The sequence below is a fragment of the Plecotus auritus genome (assembly GCF_963455305.1).
Source record: "Plecotus auritus genome assembly, chromosome: 2".
NCBI lineage: Eukaryota > Metazoa > Chordata > Mammalia > Chiroptera > Vespertilionidae > Plecotus > Plecotus auritus.
Window position 1 is genome coordinate 180,211,767 of NC_137771.1, and position 20,967 is coordinate 180,232,733.

Genomic DNA, 20,967 nt, shown 5'->3' on the forward strand with positions numbered 1-20,967 from the left:
TTGCATGGAATGTTCTTTCTCATATCTTTTTAGAAATTTCTCTTCTACCTGTAAATCTGTCTATACCCTTTGTCTAACTCAACAGTACAGACCCAGTGAGTTCTGTGTTCCCACAGAGTCATTCGCACGACTGTTTATCAGCATGTATCATATTATGTTGTGACTTCATTTACATGTCCTCCTTCTCACAAGATTGAGCGCTCCATGAAGACAGAAATCTTATCTTATTTGCATCTGTATTTTCATCAGTGAGGGTGGAGTCTGGCTTATGCAAGGAGCTTGGCAAATATTTAAATGAATGTATGATGAGTAAATGTTAATAAATAATAATAAAAGCCAACTCTTATATGGCACATACAATGTGGCAAAAGCTGTTTTACCGGTAAGTATTTTACATATATACTAAATTTAATTCTTAAATTAATAACTCTTTATATCCCCATTTAATAAATAACAAAATGGAGACCTGAGGATATAAGATATTTACACAATCAAGGTTACATAGCTAATAATTGTTGAACTGGGCATTTAGCTGCATTAGACTTTTTTCACGTCTCGGATCTTTCTAACTCCTCCCTAATTGGTAGCAGTTTTGGGAAAACAAACACTTCCAAGTACATTTGTGACTGCAGTAACTAAATGCCCTCACTGTCCTATAACTCAGGTCACTCAGGGACCATTAGCTATCTGGATGAAGTTGCTGCTATGGGGAATTTATAGAGAAAAGCAATGTATTTAATTAAGTGGTTGTTGAAAACACCCACCCAGTATAAATGGATTCTGGCAACGAAGGTGCTTTTCTTGCTGCCAGAATCCTGCCACAGGTCATTAACATCTTGATAGATCTGAGGCACTTCTCAGCCTGAGTGCTTTCACCCAAGGACAGAGGAAGTCTCTTTGGGCTTTGCGCTGCTTGGAGGTCCAGGGAAATGGAGGCAGAACTCATTGGATGGACCCTGCTCATGTCAGTGAAGGGCTTCAAGCAGTAGATGACTCTATCAGAATTAAATTCAAGTCAAGTCCGTGATAGGTTCTGAGAACTACCACTGTATAAGCACTGGGAGGTGGGTACAGATGGGCCTGGACAAAGGTGAGTCAGAATCAGGCCCTGTCTCAAGAAATACCTTCCTCACAATGAGCATATGAACTATACTATAAAGTAAAACAGGAGCACAAAGAAGGGAGATTCAATTGTTTTGGTTGAATTATTATTGAAAGGCTTTCTGGATATAACATTCCTGAAGGACAGTCTGGATGAACAGAAAGGAGAGAAAGGCATATAAAATAGAGCAAACGGGGCAAGTGCAGTGATGGGGCCAAGAAATTGTGTCAGGAACTTCTGGGGAACAGCAGGCAGTTCAATTGTCAGTCCATGACATGCAGGGTCTTAAGGATGAAGCAAAAGAGTATGCAGGCAATGAGAACCCATTGAAGTCCTCAACACATGAGAGTGATCTGGAAAGTGCTTCTCACATTTTAATGCACGAAGGAATCAACTGGAGATTTTGTGAAAATTCAGCTTCAGGCTCAGTATGTCTGGGTGGGTCCTGAGGGTCAGCATTGCTAACAGGTTCCTAGGTGCTGCTAGTGCTGCTGATCCCAAGACCACACGTTGAGTTATAAGCATCTACAATACGTAAACGAAAGTATGCAAAAAGTATGGAAAAACAAGTTAGCGTGTTTAACTTAATTTTCATAGATGTTTATTATTCATGACTAAAAGGATAAAAATCCCTGATTTCTGTTTTTTTAATTTTTTTATTTTTTAATTATAAGTAGTAATATTTTTCATTACAAATATAGGTCAGTGTTCCTTATAACAGAATTGGACTATGACAAGATAAGTGTGATTGGCCTTACCCATTAGTGACATCCACCATCCCTTACAGGTATCTGACTTGTTAGTTAATTCTAGAAAAAAAAGAATAAAGTCAAATAAACAGCCAAAGGCAGAGCGTGCTCTGGAGAGGAAAAGGTGTCTGAACCTGTCCAATGAATCTCTGACCCTCCTCCCTGCAAACAATAGACAATCAACAAAGAAACCAGACACAGGCACAAAGATCATTTCAAACTACCCTGATTACTATGTTGGGGGTTGAAATCATCACAAAAGGCAGCAAGAACAGTGCTATGACATGACAATCAGACTTGGTGGGAGGTCACATCAGTCAAGCCCTCCTGTGACCCTTAATAAGTGGTTGCCCTTACATAGGTCATTTCATCTCTGGGTTTCTTCATCCATAAAATGAAGCCAATGATTTCTCCTTGCCTTCTCCTGTGGGTCTGTCTAAGGATCACATGAGAGAGCAGGTGTGAAAGCAATCACATGCAGTGCTGCTTTGGGGATCAGTGTACTCCAAAGAGGCCTCTCCCCATACCTGGAAAATAGTTCACAGTCACCTGTTCCTCAATGTCCCTTTGTCTCCCAGGATGCCTTTCTTTTTATTTAAACATCTAAGATGGAACGTTTTTTCTGGGGGATCATTATAAATTAAGCAGAGATGCTCAGCATACTGCTCCTTACCCCAACAAGCCCAAGAAACAGAATTCTGAGCTTATCCAACATGTTTCTGTCAGAGGAACCACACACTACAATTTAATAGGAGGCACACATGGAATCTTTGTACAATTGCTAAAGGACTATTTTAGCAAAAGTTGGGCCAGCATAATGCATTAGAGCCCTACCTGTGCTACTTAAGAGCTGCGTTACTCTTCTGAGCCTGAATTCCCCATGTGTAAACTGCAGTAACATTTCCTACCTCAGATGATTGCTGTGAAGATGGGCTTGAATGAAGAAGAGCAGTTTTTAAACTATAAAGTGCAATAGAAACATGATTTATTATGTTTCTCAAAATTAAATGGTCAATGCCTTTTATATTTTTATTTCTCTTTCTAATCATAAAGATTTACTCTACTCCACTTGTAAATATCCCTTACTTCGTGCTTCAAGTTTAAAAGAATAACATAAAACCTTAAATGTGTGTAGCCATTGACAATTGGGGAAGTAATTGTCCAACAATATGTGAATGATTGACTCACTTTACGAAAACTACATGATAACCAGGAACAATACAAGGAAAAACCTGAGAGAAGTGCCATTTAGAGATAATCACAATTATATGTATTAAACTAATATAATGGCAAATGCACAGAAGGCGCTTATCCCAATACTTGGTACAATTTAAGTGCTCAATAAATGTTATCTATTATAACAATCTCTGACAAAGTGCATAAAGAAAATATGCAAAAAGATGTAGCAAAAATTATCAGTGGGTTTACTTTTTAAAAGAATAGTTAATTTCTAAACAAATTCACTAATTAAAAAAAAAAAAAAAAAAGACAAAGCCTACTCAAGTTCACCCAGCTGCACTGCTGGTAAGTAGGGGAGAAAGGTTTCAAATCCAGGTTTCCTGATTCCAAATTCAGGATTCTTTGTATGACATCAGGCGGCCTCATTGACTTCACTTTTATTTACTGTCTATATGCTTAATGTAGATACTTAATTCAATTTCATGTATTCATTATACCAAAGTCCTCAGATAGAAATACCGGTGGGTTTAGAAGAAGGTAGGCAATGAAGCATGTTGTAAGTATTTTCCACAAAGATGAAGAGCTGGAGTTACCTGATGCCAGACACTAGAGGCAAGTCTTCCTTTTTATGAATAAGAGGAATAAATACAACCACCCCCATTAACATGTATGGAGGGAAGATCCCATCTCCACCTACCCTCTTAACCACTATTAACAAAGACATTTTGAGTACATTCCACTAAGGAGACACTTCATTGTCATCATAGCACACTTTTTTTGAGACTCCATAGAGTGTCAAGATGTTCTCCTTGGTTCTGGCTTAATGGATTGCTTCTAAAAGGGTACATACAATTGCTTTAAAAAGTCCTTTCCAAGAAGGTGTCAGGAAAGAAAGACGGTGAGAAGAGACAAAATTGAGATAAACGCAATCCTGTGTTTATAGCTGTTGAGACAAATAAAGTTCCTGGATAAGCTGGAATGGAGGCCTGGGTCTTAACTAGGTCTCTTTAGGGTGTTCTTAATGTTTTCAGCTATCTGGGACTCAGTTGCCATTAATGGTTGAATATTTCTCTTTTTGGCCTCTATATTTGTATTCTCCAGGTCCTCTGACCAAGTGCCTTCAAACTCATTTTTCTAACTTTACTGAATAATATATCTGATCAATTTAGACCATCACAAAGCAGCTCACCTGAACTAATTCACATGCCATTCTGTGAAAAAAAAAGTCTTTGCTAGCTTAATGTTATTTAAGCTTCTATAAAAGGCAAGACTATAGGAAACAAGCATGTCAGGATTACTCTCCTTTTTGAAAAGTTACTTATGAAGATAGTATCTGGAACTATATCTAAAACAATCTATTCAACATCTCTGTGGATGTTCTAATGGATACCACAGACACATTTTTCCCAAAATTGTACTCAACAAGTTCTGTAAAAAGTGAATGACAAGATTATTGGCAGGATAAAGTGAAATTGTGTACACCAAGTTCCTTTTATAATGTTTGACATACGGCGGTTTCTCAACAAAGTAGAATTATTTTATTCTACACCTGGGAATGGTGGCCCAGTCAACCCATAAATTCCCTAGGACAAAGCCCAGAGTTGCCCTGAATTCCTTCCTCCTCTATGATTAAATTCAAAGATTCACCAAGCCCAGCTATGTCAGTTATCAGCTTATTGCCTCTCAGTTCTAAATGCATCCATTAGTACATGCTCTGTGATAAATCACATAATTCTTTTAAGCATGTTTCCTTTAAAGTTTGAACCATGTCATGCTTTTTTAGTAAAGAGTGCTAGACAGATGGAGAAGGAAGAAGAGACTTTTGTCATTTCTGGCTTGGGTTGGGTATCCACAGTCAATAGCTTCTGCCCCAGCCAAGGGCCCAGACTACTGCCCCTCTACAACCTTGCTGCCTCTGCTTGGACTCTGCTTTTCTCAGCCACCTGCCCAGTCTTCATCCATGCATCAATGAAAAAGGTGATTTTTTTTCTGAATTGGATAATAGTTGATAATTATTTTTGAATGGTGGGGGAATATTTCCTTAATATTTTTGTGCTGCTATAATATCATAGCCACAGACATGACACACTTGTAAATTTAATCTGCATTCTTAACATATTCTCATTACTCTATTAAGTTTAGACAATCAAAAAATTAAATCAAGCTCTGATTTCTGGAATTTGCTGATTCCCATTGTGTAATCACTGCCACCAGGTTTAATTCCAAACTGCCAATGTGACATCACTATATTTGCAGTTGGGAAGAGATGTGCAGTTGTACACCATCATATAGTATTGCCATCACACAAATGTTACAGGCAGAAATAACACAAAGAGTGTATGTAACAGTAAAATGAAGTAAAATAATCAGAAAGTGAGGAGTTTTGAGTACATTACCTTTGTTTTAAATTTATTTGGTTAGAAACTTTGTATACTTTATTATTAATAATTAACAACTGACTCTCAAAATTTCTGAAATTGTACCATTCACCTCTCGTGAGCTGCTGTGAACTAATCATGGAATGCCACTGGATCAGACCCTCTTCATTCCAGTATAGGAATTACTGAGCTGTTCTGCTTGAATTGGCAGTGATCATGATACCAAGACAGGAAACTCATTGAACCAATTAAGCATCTGAAATGGAGTTCTTATTTCATTCTCCATTTAATATTATGGATTCTGCAGCAGAAAAGAGGTGCCTTTTCCCCTTATTATATGAATATTTTACATATCATTGTAAAGACAATGGTGTTCCTAATATTTTCCTGGTGGGTGAAGAAAAAGTCACTTAGACACTAGAGTTCCAGGGCAGCACAGTGAGGTAACCGCCTTCATGGTGTCATCTGCAATGAAAGCCCTTACAGATACTTTAAGATTTGGAAGCAAATGGAGCAAGTTATTAAAGTGATAGGGACTTAAGTTTTAACCTTAGTTTTTGTTTTGTTTTAATATATTTTTACTAGAGGCCCAGTGCATGAAGTTCATGCATGGGGGGAGGGGGGGGCAGTGTCCTTCATCCCAGCCTGTACCCTCTCCAATCTGGGACCCCTCGAGGGATGTCCAACTGCACGTTTAGGCCCATTGGACATCCCTCTCACAATCCAGGACTGCTGGCTCCCAACTGCTTGCCTGCCTGACTGCCTGATTGCCCTTAACTGCTTCTTCCTGCCAGCCTGATCATCCCCTAACCATTCCCCTGCCAGCCTGATTGACAGCTAACTACATGCTACCGGCCCGATTGCCCTTAACTGCCCTCCCCTGCAGTCCTGGTCACCCCCAAATGCCCTCCCTTGCAGGCCTGGTCACCCCCAACTGCCCTCCCCTGCAGGCCTTGTTCGTCCCAACTGCCCTCCCCTACAGGCCTGGGTCCCCCCCAACTGTCATCCCCTGCAGGCCTGGTCATCCATAACTGTCCTCCCCTGAAGGCCTGATCACCCCCAACTTCCCTCCCTTGCAGGCCTGGTCCCTCCCAACTGCTCTCCCCTGCTGGCCTGATTGCCCACAACTGCCCTCCACTGCCGGCCATCTTGTGGTGGCCATCTTGTGTTCACACCGGGGCAGTCATCTTTGTCTACATGGGGGTGGCCATCTTGTGTGTTGGAGTGATGATCAATTTGCATATTACCTCTTTATTATATACTACAGGCCCAGTGCACGAAATTCGTGCATGGGGGAGAGGGGTGTCCCTCAGCCCAGCCTGCACCCTCTCCAATCTGGGACCCCTCGAGGGATGTCCGACTGCCTGTTTAAGCTCGATCCCGATGGGATCAGGCCTAAACGGGCAGTCAGACATCCCTATCACAATCCAGGACTGCTGGCTCCCAACTGCTTGCCTGCCTGCCTTCCTGATTGCTCCTAACCGCTTCTTCCTGCCAGCCTGATCACCCCCTAACCACTCCCCTGCCAGCTTGATTGATGCCTAACTGCTCCCCTGCCAGCCTGTTGCCCCTAACTGCCCTCCCCTGCAGGCCTGGTCACCCCTAACTGCTCTTCCCTATGGGCCTGCCCCCCCCCCAACTGCTCTCCCCTGCAGGCCTGGGTCCGTCCCAACTGCCTTTCCCTGCAGGCCTGGTTGCCCCCAACTTTCCTCCTCTGCCAGCATGGTCACCCCTAACTGCCCTCCCCAGCAGGCTTGATCACCCCCAACTGCCCTCCCTTGCAGGCCTGGTCCCTCCCAACTGCCCTCCCTTGCTGGCCATCTTGTGGTGGCTATCTTGTGTCCACATGGGGGCAGGATCTTTGACCACATGGGGGCAGCCATCTTGTGTGTTGGAGTAATGGTCAATCTGCATATTACTCTTTTATTAGATAGGACAGAGGCCTGGTGCACAGGTGGGGGCCAGCTGGTTTGCCCTGAAGGGTGTCCTGGATCAGGGTGGGAGTTCCCTTGGGGCGTGAGGCGGCCTGGGTGAGGGGCCTGTGGTGGTTTGTAGGCCTGCCATGCCCCCTGGTGACCCAAGCGGAGGCCCTGGTATCTGGAGTTCATTTATCTTCTACAATTGAAACTTTGTAGCCTGGAGTGGAGCCAAGCCTTCTGCTTGCTCCATGGTGGCAGCCATTTCTGTTGGGACCTATGTATCTTCTATAATTGAAACTTTGTAGCCTTAAGCGAGGCCTGGGCCGGCCAGGGTATGCGGAAAGCTTGGCTTCCTCCATCACCGGGGGCAACCCTAGCCTCCTGCTCTTTCCAGCTCTGTGGCTGCTGCCATTTCTGTTTGGGTTTATGTATCTTCTATCATTGAAACTTTATAGCCTTTATAGCCGGGGAAACCCAAGCCTCCCTCCTGCTCTCTGTGGCTGTAGCCATCTTGGTTGCGTTTATTTGCATATTCGCTCCTGATTGGCTTGTGGGCATGGCTTGTGGGTGTAGCAGAGTGAAGGTTAATTTGCATATTACTCTTTTATTAGATAGGATGATTGATTTCAGAGAGGAAGGGAGAAGGAGAGAGAGATAGAAACATCAATGATGAGAGAGAATCATTGATTGCCTCCTGCATGGCTCCTACTGGGGATTGAGCCCTCAACCCAGGCATGTGCCCTTGACCAGAATCAAACTTGGGACCCTTTGGTCCACAGGTTGATGCTCTATCCACTGAGCTAAACCAGCTAGGGCAACCTTAGGTGTTTTTTTTTTTTTAATCCTAATTGAACAGGTGGCCTGTCTTTTCTATTCTGCATGATTTTCCTGTTTTTCTGCTGATCTTATTGTACACAAGATAAAATTCAAACTGTATATGTTGACTTCATTTATCCTCTTTCCTAACCTTCCTTTATATTCTACCCAGAGTGGGATGGTTAGCAGCCTTATGTGGTTAAAGAGAGATTGCCTGTAAGAGCCAGAAATTGGAACCAGAGAGTTCAGTTAGGAAGCAAATGCAATAGTCCTTGAGATCAATTATAAGAGCCTGACCTAAGGTAGCCATAGTGATGGCTGAGTGAAGTGATGAGCCTGGAAAACAGTTGTCGTACCATCATCCATGGGGCACTATGAAACTTTACTTTCTATCTGTATATGTCAATTATCTTTCATGACAACCAGAAGAAATTCTTCCACAGATCCATCTCCTATTCTGTTATAGAGGTGTCAAGGAAAATGCTAGATTTCTACTTCCCTTCACTGAGTCATAACTACTCACTCTGTCAAGAGCCAGAAGCCTTGAATTTTCTCTCCAGAAGTCTTGGCTATGTGGCCTTTCAAGTCTTCCATGGCAGTCTCAATGGTCCCCGGCTGAGTGGGAAAAAGAAAATACATAGTTTAGAGAAGACTGAATCCTCTTTGTACTTGTGATTAGTTACTATGTTTCTGCAGCTTCTCCAAAAAGCTGAGCAGGAAAGATAGTTTTTATATTTGCCTATTTGCTCTAGGCACTTCCTGCTGGAGAGCTTAGCCTTGAACTCTATACTTACTAAGCTGCTTTCCTTGGGTGAGATCAAAGTGATCCAATTCCTGTCTTCCATAACCTTACTCACACTTTCTCATAGAAATAAAGACAGCTATTTTCAGAGGACCAGTTTTTCTGAACAAATATATTTATCAGGAAGTTCAAAGCATTTAGTAATGTATGCATTTTTTAAATCAAACCTTTCTCTCTTCAAAGAGCACATGGCAATAAAACACCAGAGAGAAACCTTCCAAAATTCTGCCATAATTTTATGTCTCTAGGAAATAAACTATTTTGTCTCCTTACATCACATTCTTCACCCTTCTCCAAGCAGGTGTTCCTATTTATGTGTCTACCTCTAACTTGGAAATTGATGAATCCCTGTCCTAATTGGAAATGTGTAGACCCTCCAGCTCAGTAATTTTTTAAACAGCAGTGCACATCAGAACTACCTGAAATGTGTTTTAAAACACAGATGCCTGGGCACTGTCCCCAGGGTTTCTGATTCATTGGGTCTGAAGTGGGCTTGATATCTGGCATTTTTGTCAAGTTCCCAGGTGATACGGTTGATGTGGGACACTACTATAAGAGCCATTGATATCTAGACAGTTATTCTAAACCTAGGCTGCACATCAGAAAAACCAGGGAAGATTTGAAAAAATCCTAATGCCCATGTTGTGCATCAAGCCAATTATAACAGACACTCAGTGAATGGGACTCACATATCAGTATATCAGTATTTTTTAAAGCATCCCAGATGACTCCAATGTATAGCCAAGGTTGAGAATGACTATAGCCTAGGGCAGTGGTCAGCAAACTGCGGCTCGTGAGCCGCGGCTTGCTGCTCTGTTGACTGAGTTTGCCGACCACTGGGATAGGGGCTTAATCACAAGGAACAACAACAGCCTGTAATTATTGGAATTGAGAGTCTAGGTCAGTGGCTGGCAAACTCATTAGTCAACAGAGCGGCAAACGGCAGCTCGCAAGCCGCATGTGGCTCATGAGCCAAAGTTTGCAGACCACTGGCCTAGGGCTTATTTACTCTAAACCATTTCATTTTATAGGTGTAGAAAGAGGGTCCAGTGCGGGGAAGTAACTTGTCAAGTTCACTCAGCTAGTAAGTGGCAGATATAAGAAACCCAGACCTTCAATTTCTGGGCCTACAGGGTAGTACTGACCTCATTCCCAAGTCTGGGCTACTGACAAGTAGCTTGCAAATTTCATATATTCTCTATATAATATGGCTTTAATGCCTTATTTTGTCTATGTATTAACATTCCTAATATTCCCAGACTGAGACCCTTCTCTCACAAAAGAAAACAGGGACACTGGCCTGGCTATGATCCATTCAAATATCTTTTCCTCCCAGAGACAGGGTGGTGGCAGGATTTTGGTTTGCATGTCTTCTTTGTCTATAATAAAAGGCTTTCCAACATTTTGACCACAGAATCCATTGGTCAAGAAAAAATTTTATATAAGAATCCATATATGACAAACAGAATGGAGCTGCCTCAGATAAGTGGGGGTAAAGGTATAGAGCTTCACATACTTGGCTCTACATTAGCACTACTGAGTGGTGGCAGCAGGCGCAGTGGGCCAGGATGAGCGTGAGCAGCATGGCACCCGGCCCCAGTTCTGGCTCTTCCATAGCTGCCTACAGCTTGGTGCACTGCTATAGCCCTCTCACAATTCAGGACCCCTCGGGGGCCTAAACTGGCCGTTGAACATCCCCTGAGGGGTCCCAGATTGCGAGAGGGCACAGGCTGGGCTGAGGGATACCCTCAGTGCACCGATTTTGTGCACCAAGCCTCTAGTTGGTACTATAATAAACTTCAGTCACTTAGTGTTGGAAATGAAATAAAAATGTGTTCACACTGTGACTTGTGTTGAGGACATGGTATAAATCTCAGCCTTACAGTCGCAGAGGGGCCATCAGGAGAGAACTTGGGGATCAACAGAGGTGGGGCACAGACCCTCACCCCCCAAACCTTGCAGGGGCCTGAACCCTCACCCCGTCTGAGGGAGGTCTCCTGCCCCCATGGCTGCTTTGCTTCCCACGCCCAGCTCAGATCGGGACACAGGTGACAGACAGTGACTTGGCCCAGCTCAGATTGGGACCCAGGTAACAGACAGAGACTTGGCCGACAGCAGCTGCCCTATATCTAAATCCAGCCTAGCACCAGGAATGCTCAGGGCCTACTCAAGAATGCAAATAATCCTTTCCACTAATATTTACAGGGTAAATTAAGATTGTTGGTAGAGTATTAAATTTGACAGTAAAATAATAATCAAGTTTTCAGATTAATTTAAATAGGCTAATTGAAATAAGTGAATATTCAAGAAAATTTAATTGTACTGGACAAAAAGCTGTTCCTAATGGGGTAACTAAAATTTCTATTGGTAGTTCATCTCATGGTAAAATTCCTGAACATGCAATGAAACTAAAGCAGTCATATTTTTGTCAAAAAATTAAAATTTAAAGTCATCAAGACTGCATTATAAAAGTTACAAAAGCCTCCATTAATCAAAAAAGGGGGGATAGAAGGGTAATATCATGTAAGGAAAAATATCCTATAAGTAAATTACATCTAGAAAATTTTTACTTTACAAAATTAGTTTTCATTTGTAATGCTAACAGCAAGACACCCATGAAAAACACACATGGTGTCTAAATAAGACAAAGGAAAATCGTTTGGGCAAAAATAAAAAGGATCCCAATCAATTATATAGAAAATATTCCTTTATTAACTTGTGGTCGAGAATATGTTTGCATATTTTCAGAAAACAACTCCAAGACCATGTGGATTCCTGCAACAGAGAGGAATTGACAGGTCTGCTCCAACCACGAAGATAAGAGGAGAAACAGTCCAGAGATGGAAGACGCTGATGACGCCTTGCCAAGCTAGCAGTCAGCAGCTGTGCGACGCAGCAAGTTGCCTAGGACCAAACCAGAGAGGGTCGGACCTGCATTGCCACCATGCGCCCACCATCCAGATATCATTGCTGACATGTACACATAAGGAACTGTTTGACATTGAAAGGGGGACTCAGAACTGTTGGACATGGAAACTGGGACTCAAACATTTTTGGTTATTATATGTTTATTTCTAGTATGCAGAGGCAAGATTTTTTAAAGGAAAAAAATGGGGAACAAATAGATACAGAGGCAAAGAAGCATTGAACAGACTGTCAAACTACAGTGGGAAGGCAGAGGAGGTTGCAGGGGGGGAGCGGGGGGCTGTAAGAGATCAACCGAAGGACTTGTATGCATGCATATAAGCATAACCAATGGATAAAAAACACTGGGGGGAGGGGGCAGGTAAAGGCATGTACTGGGGGGAAGGGGAGGCCGGGGGAAGGTCAATGGGGAAGGAAAAAAAAAAGGAGACATATGTACTACTATTTGTAATACTTCAAACAATTAAAAAAAAGGGGGGGGAATAAAGTTTTGCAGATGTAGAAAAAAAAAAAAAATCTCAGCCTTTCCACTTGCTGTGAGACCCGTGTCAAGTCATTTTGTCATTCTATATATCAGTTTACTCATTTGTTGGTGGATAATATTAGTTGTAACAGAGCTGTTGGGAGAGGCCAAGAACATTTGGTAAGTTGGTAACACTGAATAATAAAAGACTTTATTACCATACTTATTGATAATGTAAGTAGAATGTAAATAGTTATATCAGGATATGGGGATTAAATGGTTACTGCAACAGAACAAGTCACTCTGAGATTCCTTATAGCCTAATAGAAAATAATGACAAAATAATACATCCTCATCATCTGGTGAAAGAAATCTTATCAAGACAATTCAAATATAATTACAATTCTAAATTTTAATGAACAACTCACTGGAGGGGATCCTTATTCTTAAGTCACAAATAGCATAATGGACAGTATCTTCTCTAATAGTCTAGCACTAATATCTCCAGTCAAAACAAATCTACTAAGAGGATTTCAAAGACCTATGTATTTTGTGTTTTTGCTTTTTCTTGATCTGGACTAGCCTGGGGTCAGTTGTCACACAAACAATACTCATATCTGCTGCTAAATTTTCCCCATGTACTCAACTCCTTAACTAGATAGTGAGAGGAAAGAATAGAAGGGAATGCTCCTAGGGACTCAGCTACAAGAATATTTGTCTTGTGGTTGTCATCATGTCCAGATAGGATTGCTTTGTGGTAAATATATAAGACAAGAAAGCCATCTCTAAATTTTAATATGATTTGTAAAGTCTGAGAAAATGTGTCTTTCCCTGAAAATGAAGGAAATGCATCTTATTTTATTACTGTGAAGTATCTGCCCTTAGAAACATCATCTTTATTATAATCTTCAAGGGATTTTATTGTAAAGAGGGGAGTTGAGAAACATTTTTCCCAGTGAGATATATAATTTCCAGAGCAGAAAAAAAGCTAACACAGACAATAACAATACAACTAATATATTTAGCTTTTCCCAATGCAAGAGCAAGACAAGGGGAACCCTATAGTAAGAGGAGAAGGAAAGAGAGAGAGTATGAAAGCCAAATTAGTATCATAAAAGCAACGACATCTTGCTACACAATGGGAAGTCCCAAACCTGCTTATTAAAGTCTCCTTGCTTACAATAGAACACAGACTATAAAAAGGCCATGGGGAACCATTAATTAAATATTAAAAGATCAAATAGTTTTAGTCCCAGTAATTTATATTTAATTTACATTCTCAAGTATAAATTTAGAGATAATTTCCCATCCTTAATCACTTCAACTTTCTGATAAGATATCTGCAAATATAGAGTCCTACAGGGAGCTTAAAAATATCTTTCCTCAAGTGGGTCAAGTATTGTTTCTTTCATAAGAAGTTGCCTTTGAATATATCTCCACAATAAAGTGATTATCATAATATACCTCGAGTTATTAGTCTTGAGGAGTACTTTTGTTAGCCTTGAGGCCTTTTTTTTAGACATGGTTGAGCAATAATAGCAGATGAACTACCATAGGAGGAAAAGGTTATCCAAGCTGATGAGAGTCTCCAGGTACACTTAAAAAATGAGATGGTCTCTTTTGCCACAGTATACAATCCCTGATTTTGACCCCAGTTGTTGTAGCCTATGAGCTATCCAGGACTGTGTTGGCAAGAATGTTAAAAAAAAAATTATAAAAGATCTCTAAGTAGGAAGGAGAGTTCAAGACAGAGATGAGTGCTAGAAACCAATGACATAGTCTCTATTGATTCAAATGCTAGAAGTTTAAAATATCATTTTTATCACCTGTGTATACAAACCCCATCCTCATTACCTACCCATCTATTTACTTTCCCAACTCCAATGCATAGGAATGAGAGCTCAGCTCCAGACTGCAGCGATAGGGTTATGATTTAAAAGTTCCTGCTCCCACACTGTAATACCAGCACCTCCGTGTAGATCCTTGAAGTTCAGAATATTCTCACCATGCCTTTCCACTCTGTCCCCCATGTTTACAGAATATAACAAATATCCACTCTGGGTTCACAGTTTTAAATTCTAGCTGCTCTGGTTCTCTCTCCATAGGACATTAATTCCTTGAGGTCAGGTTAAGCATAAACACAACTTTATGCTTAATAAAACATACAACTTAAAATATACAATTTTAGGTCTAGCAGCAAGACTGAGGAGGAAAAGATCCATGGAGAATGGAGGACCTGCTTCTCCTTGGTCCTACCTGTTGATCAAAAATAAACTCTCTTAATTTATCTGAAATTCAGATCCTTCATCTGAAAAATTGGGATTAAGATATCTCCTTTTCAAACATCATAAAATAGGTACCAGTGATTTGAGGATGGTAACAGAGTGAATAATGAGCCATCAGTGAATTAGAAGGAAAAGAATGAATGCTATTGAGATGTTGTAATAACTATTACAATAAAGTTATTTGGCAAAGTCTAAAAAACAAAAGATATCTCCTTCACAATTTTTATTTTATTTATTTATTTTTAATATATTTTTATTTATTTTAGAGAGGGAGTGAGAGAGAGAGAGAGAGAGAGAGAGAGAGAATGATAGAAACATCAATTGATTGGCTATCTCCTGCACACCCCCTACTGGGGATCAAGCCTGCAACCTGGGCATGTGTCCTGACTGGGAATCAAACCCATGACCTCTTGTTTCATAGATTAATGCTCAACCACTGAGCCATGCCAGCTGGGCTCTTTTACATTTTTTAGATGAGATAACAAATGTGAAAACACTAGGTAAAAAATGTGGTATACAGAAAGACATTAGGATTTTTTAAAGAAGTCTTATGTAGCATTTAAGAGTACCAATGACGCCGAAACTGGTTTGGCTCAGTGGATAGAGCGTCAGCCTGCACACTCAAGGGTCCCAGGTTCGATTTCGGTCAAGGGCATATACCGTGGTTGCAGGCACATCCCCAGTGGGAGGTGTGCAGGAGGCAGCTGGTCGATGTTTCTCTCTCATCGATGTTTCTAGCTCTCTATCCCTCTCCCTTCCTCTTTGTAAAACTCTCTGTAAAATATCAATAAAATATATTTAAAAAAAAAAAAAAGAGTACCAATGACTTTACCCGTGTAACGAAGTACTTCCGGGCGACATTAGCCCTGTGATAAGGATTGGGATAGAGTGTTGATTCGGTGACACTTGGCTGCTTTGAAATCTGCTTTGGTACTGGGTCCTTGCCTGGATCTCCCTCATCCATGGACAGTCGATCAGTCTCTGAGGGTTGGTCATCTCCCTCTTGTTTCAGAGACACAGGTTGAAATCCTTCAAAACTCCCAATTGTTGACATTTCTTTAGTTTAAAATAAAGGAAGAAACAATCTTGTCAATAAAAAAACAAGTCACCTAGGTACATGAGCATATGATGTTCCTGAAACTGACAATTCCCCCTTCCCTACCTCCACCCACACACACATTAACTAAACAGAGGCATTGATCGATAAAATTCAAAGACTCAGACTCCACAATCCTGGAGGGCTATTCTCTGGACAGAGAAATGGAGGTTGTGCCCAGCTAGTGTGGCTCAGCAGTTGAGTGTCAACCTGTGAACCAGAAGGTCTCTGCTCAATTCCCAGTCAGGGGACATGCCTGGGTTGTGGGCCCGATTCCCAGTGTGGGATGTGCAGGAGGCAGCCAATCAATTATTTGCTCTCACCATTGATGTTCCCATCTCTCTCTCCCTCTCCTTTCCTCTCTGATATCAATTATTTTTTTTTTTAAAGAAGGAAATGGAGGTTGCAAGTACTTTTGTTTTTTTATCTTTAATTCCTCCATACAGACAGCTGAATAAGGGAAGAGCTGTGTGAAATAATTATCAAACATTTTTGTTCAAGATTTCATAGCATTTTTACCAAACAATCCACCAGCCTGCAAGCTTATTTAAGAGTTAAAAGCAATGATAATGCAACTTCTTTTGTGATTTTTGGGTAGCAATAAGGCACACAAGCACTTAAAACTGAGCACATTTTTCAGCTGAAACATTGCAATTCTAAAAATGAATCCTAAGAAAATAATTTAGATAAATGCTCAAAGTCATAAATATAGAAGTTGTTCATCACAATATCTATTATGTCTAATAGTAGAAAAATATACAACTTTAGGTCTAGCAGCAAAACATTGGATATAATAGCAACGTCATATATGCACACAACATTTTATCTAATACCAAAAAGAAACTAAGTACTATGAGATGGAAATTTGCTAAATAAGATATGTTATAAATGCAGTGAAATATAATGAAGTCACTGAAAGTGTAAGTGTATATTTTTATCATGGAAAGATGTTCAAAATATATTGTAAATGCAAAAAGTAGGTTATAAAATATTATGAATAATGTTATTCAAATTGGTAAAATAATTAGAAAGAAAGAAAGAGAAAATAAGAATAAAAGAATATTTGGGCTTATGTATATGCATGTATTGTATAAGAGGGGCTGGAAAAAGTCAAAAAAAAGATGTAAAAATTAAACATTAATAGTGATTATCTCTGGATGATAAGGCTTTAAATAATTTTTATTTTTTGTTTTGAGAAGTCTCTAGGTGTTTAAAATGATTTTACAGGAATAAGCAAAAGCAGGTTTATAGTTGTTCATATGAAAAAGGCAAATAATACAGATAAATAATATAACAATCCTATATAATAAAGAGGTAATATGCAAATTGACCACCATGCACTCACACAAGATGACCGCCCCCATGTGGTCCAAGATGGCCACCACAAGATGGCTGGCAGGTAAGGGCAGTTGTTGGTGACCAGGCCAGCAGGGTAGGGCAGTTGGGGGGGACTGGGTCTGCAGGGGATGGCAGTTAGGGGTGACCAGGTTGGCAGGGGAGGGCAGTTAGGGGCAATCAGGTCTGCAGGGGAGGGCAGTTGGGGGAAGCCAGGCTGGCAGGGGAGGGCAGTTGGGAGCTATTGGGCCAGCAGAGGAGGGCAGTTGGGGGCAATCAGGCCAGCAGGGGAGCCATTAGGTGTCAATCAGGCTGGCAGGGGAGTGGTTAGGGGGTGATCAGGCTGGCAGGCAGAAGTGGTTAGAGTCAATCAGGCAGGCTGGCAGGCAAGTGGTTGGGAGCCAGCAGTCCTGGATTGTGAGAGGGATGTCCGACTGCCTGTTTAGGCCTGATCCCTGTGGGACAGTCAGACATCCCCCGAGGGGTCCCAGATTGGAGAGGGTGCAGGCTGGGCTGAGGAACACCCTTCCCACCCCCAGTGTACAAATTTTGTGCACCAGGCCTCTAGTTAATAGATAAAAATACAAAAATAAACTGTAAAGCTACTTTTGCCCACCCCTGTATATGGTCTTATATAAATAAAACACAATAAATTTATTTCTATTTTGTAAATAAGAAAGCAACACAACACAAAACAAAAGGCACATGCTAACCTAGTAATAAGTGCCCCTAAATAAGGTCTCCATTTTCAGTCTGAGGCCACATAGTCATCCCTATAATAAGCACACTACCAGTGACATATGGAAGGAGGGTCTCACACTCTGCTTCACCATATAACCCAGAGTGCCATCTTATTCTCAGGACTGACACAGTGTTCTTAGTCAAACAAACTTATTTTCCTCAGTTTTTGTGAAATACCAGAAAGTGAGAAACAGCCCCTATTCCCATCAACTTTACATTCTTGAAATAGGGATTAATTAATTAGAGTATTCAAGAGAGGTAAAAATACTATGAACATATCATTTGTTGCCTAAACCTGGACACTTTTGAAGGGGAAAGTGTGCTATTAACAATTATGCCAGGATGATGGGAGTAGCTGGGATTGTCTCAGGCAAATGTGGACATAGAGTCATCCTGAGAGGGTTTGAATGTAGGAGAAAACACAGAACTCATGAATGAAAAGCCCTCTGCAGATCACATTACAGGTTATTTCACCTGATCCACCCAGCAAGCATTGGAGGATGATTTCATCTCCATGTGAAAAGCACAGAGTTAGATTATTTCAGAAACACTTGTAAAATTGTGGCAGCGCTTACACTCCCACCCAGGACTCCCAAACATGCTTTGATTACAGCATGCCCACCATGATACACACTATTTTACATCAGGAGGGGATTTGCTGGATTTTCAGGTCATTTTTTAAAAAGTGGGTTATACAGAAGGCAAAGAGAGATTGGCTTTTGGGAAATACAAAACACACAGAAAGAAGCAGAAAATAATTGGTGTGCCTGTGTGTGTGTGTGTGTGTGTGTGTGTGTGTGTGTGTGTGTGTGAGAGAGAGAGAGAGAGAGAGAGAGAGAGAGAGAGAGAGAGAGAGAGAATCAGTGAGACATTGGCCTCCCTGGCAGTTACAGGCTCTATTATTCGGGTCTGCCACCTCTGCCAGAGTAGGTGCTGGAAGGAAGTGCATTTCTAGAGTTCCCTGTGAAGGAAAGTTTGTGCCTTTGGGGAAGGAAAGCCTGCTTCTGTATTTGCTGCACTCTGTGAACAAGCTCCTAACAACAGACATCTGCTCAAGACTCCTGTGCCTGGAAAACAGAGGGAGGATTTAATTAGCACCACTTCCTCTCCCTCAGGCTGTCTCCTCTGGAAACACTTGAAGAGAAGCAGAGCACTTTGGAGACTGAGAAGTTTGAGATCCAGGAAAGAAGGAAACTGAGCTTTAGTTAAATTCGAATAGCCATGACTAATGGGAAAGTTGAATCCAACCACCTCAATTCAAAATGATTCCAGCTCTCTTCCAACCATAGGGACATCTTTGTAGGGACATGTAACTTCTTCAACAACTTCCCCCATAACAGAGGGACAACATGCATCTAAGCAGCCCACTCCATTCTTCATCGCCACCTGCCCAGATAGTGTTTATTCCCAATTCAATAATATGTGCCCTTCTACTGCTATGTAAATAGATCATATATATTCAAGTACTAAAAGCATATTAATACTGGTAACAAATCCAGCCAAATCCAAATGTTTCTATTGCTTTACATGAATAATTATTAGCATGGCTCACAACAGACCTATCTAGAGCCATTTACAATTGAAAAATCATTGTTCCCTAAGATTGCCCAGTAAATTTACCTTAGCAGTTAGTGATAAAGAGAGTACAATTTCTAACAGAAGCAAACGTCAAAGCTTAGAAAGATAATTATGTTCATACTTTTTTACCTTATTTTCTCATTCCAGGGAATTGATGTAATGAAAATTATACTAAAAAAGGAAAAGACTACAATATTGCTTATTATATGTGTTAATGAAAAATTGAAGACCAGTTAATACTTAATGGCCAAGAAATTTCTAATTCTATCCAATCAATAATTGTGCAAATACTTAAAATAATGTGAGTGGGATAATCCAAGATGGCAGATTAGGTAGAAGCTACACTCACCTCCTTTCAGGACCAAAACTGAAATTACAACTAGATTATAGCGCAATCATCCTGAATCACCAACTGAGGACTAGCAGAAGAGAAGTCTTATAAGCAAGGATTTACAGAAGAAGCCAAATTGAGATTGTAGGAAGGGCAGAGACACAAAAAGGGCTGGGCTCACTCTCACTGTGGCTGAGGTTCTGCAGGTATATCTCAGCTACAGGGGGGTTCCCCCTGAGAAGTGTGGGGTTTAAACCCCAAGCTGGGCTCCCCAGCCCAGAGCACCAGAACCAGGAAAATTTGCCCACATAACATCTGGCTGTGGAAAACAACAGGGTTTTGGTCCATCAGGAAGAGATAGATGTCTGCTACCGTGTTTCCCCGAAAATAAAACATCCTCCGAAAATAAGACCTGCTTACAGGTTTCCTTCTGAGTGAAATATAATGCATCCCCAGAAAATAAGGCCCCCAGGCTCTGTCTCAGAATGAAAATTAATTTACCGTAAACTGGTCGCTAGGGCCGCCCCGACTGGCGTCTAGCAACCAGTGACCTTACGCGGAGTCCTGACGTCACTGCTGTGTGGAGGCAGAGCAGAGGTCGGAGTGAGCAGTGAGCGCGGGACAAGGAGAGAGGAGGAGACTTTCGCAGATGCGTGTAGAAGAACAGGAGGATTAGAGCGGACGGGACGCGGCAAAGGTGGTGAGTTCTGGTCTGTCTCTGGTGACACTACCTGATGCTCGCGGCCACCTTCATGATGACTGAAGGTTCTCAGTCAGTGGCAGACCCTGCTCCAGCCCAGATCCAGGTCCCAGCAAGCCCAGTGACAGTCCCCAGGCAGGCCCCAGGGGGTAAATGTCTGATAAAGGGGTAGGGGGGATGTCTGGTGAAGGTGTTCAGTGGCACAGGGGTGGGGGGAGGGGATCACTTAAAATGACACAGGAGGATCAGAGGGGACAATCAAAATGACACAGGAGGGTCAGAGGGGACAATCAAAATGACACAGGAGGATCAAAAGGGGTTACTAAAATGGTAATCCCCCCTCTGATTGTCCTGTGCCATTTTGATTCCCCCCTCTGATCCCCCCTGTGTCATTTTGAGTGATCCCCCTCCCCCCACCTTGATACCCCAATTCCTTTTTTTTACCCCTAGAAATGAGCACAAAAAGAAAAAGCTACTCCGTGGAGTACAAGAAAGGAATCGTGGAAGACTCTTGGGGCCAAAATCTTACTGCTTTCTGCAAAGAGAAGATGTTGAGTATCCGATTGGT

General features: G+C 41.5%; 1 protein-coding gene across 1 annotated transcript in view; it reads right to left on the reverse strand.

The window, feature by feature from the left end:
• TPRG1 (tumor protein p63 regulated 1) overlaps nucleotides 1-15,672 on the reverse strand; it is a gene marked incomplete at its 5' end in the record, with an annotated part of 100,164 nt that extends 84,492 nt beyond the window's left edge. Inside the window, 2 exons of the mRNA XM_080654296.1 lie at nucleotides 8,667-8,758; nucleotides 15,451-15,672. Coding sequence (XP_080510422.1) covers nucleotides 8,667-8,758; nucleotides 15,451-15,672 — 314 coding nt within the window. The remainder of the gene's footprint in view (nucleotides 1-8,666; nucleotides 8,759-15,450) is intronic.
• Between the last annotated feature and the right edge of the window lie 5,295 nt (nucleotides 15,673-20,967).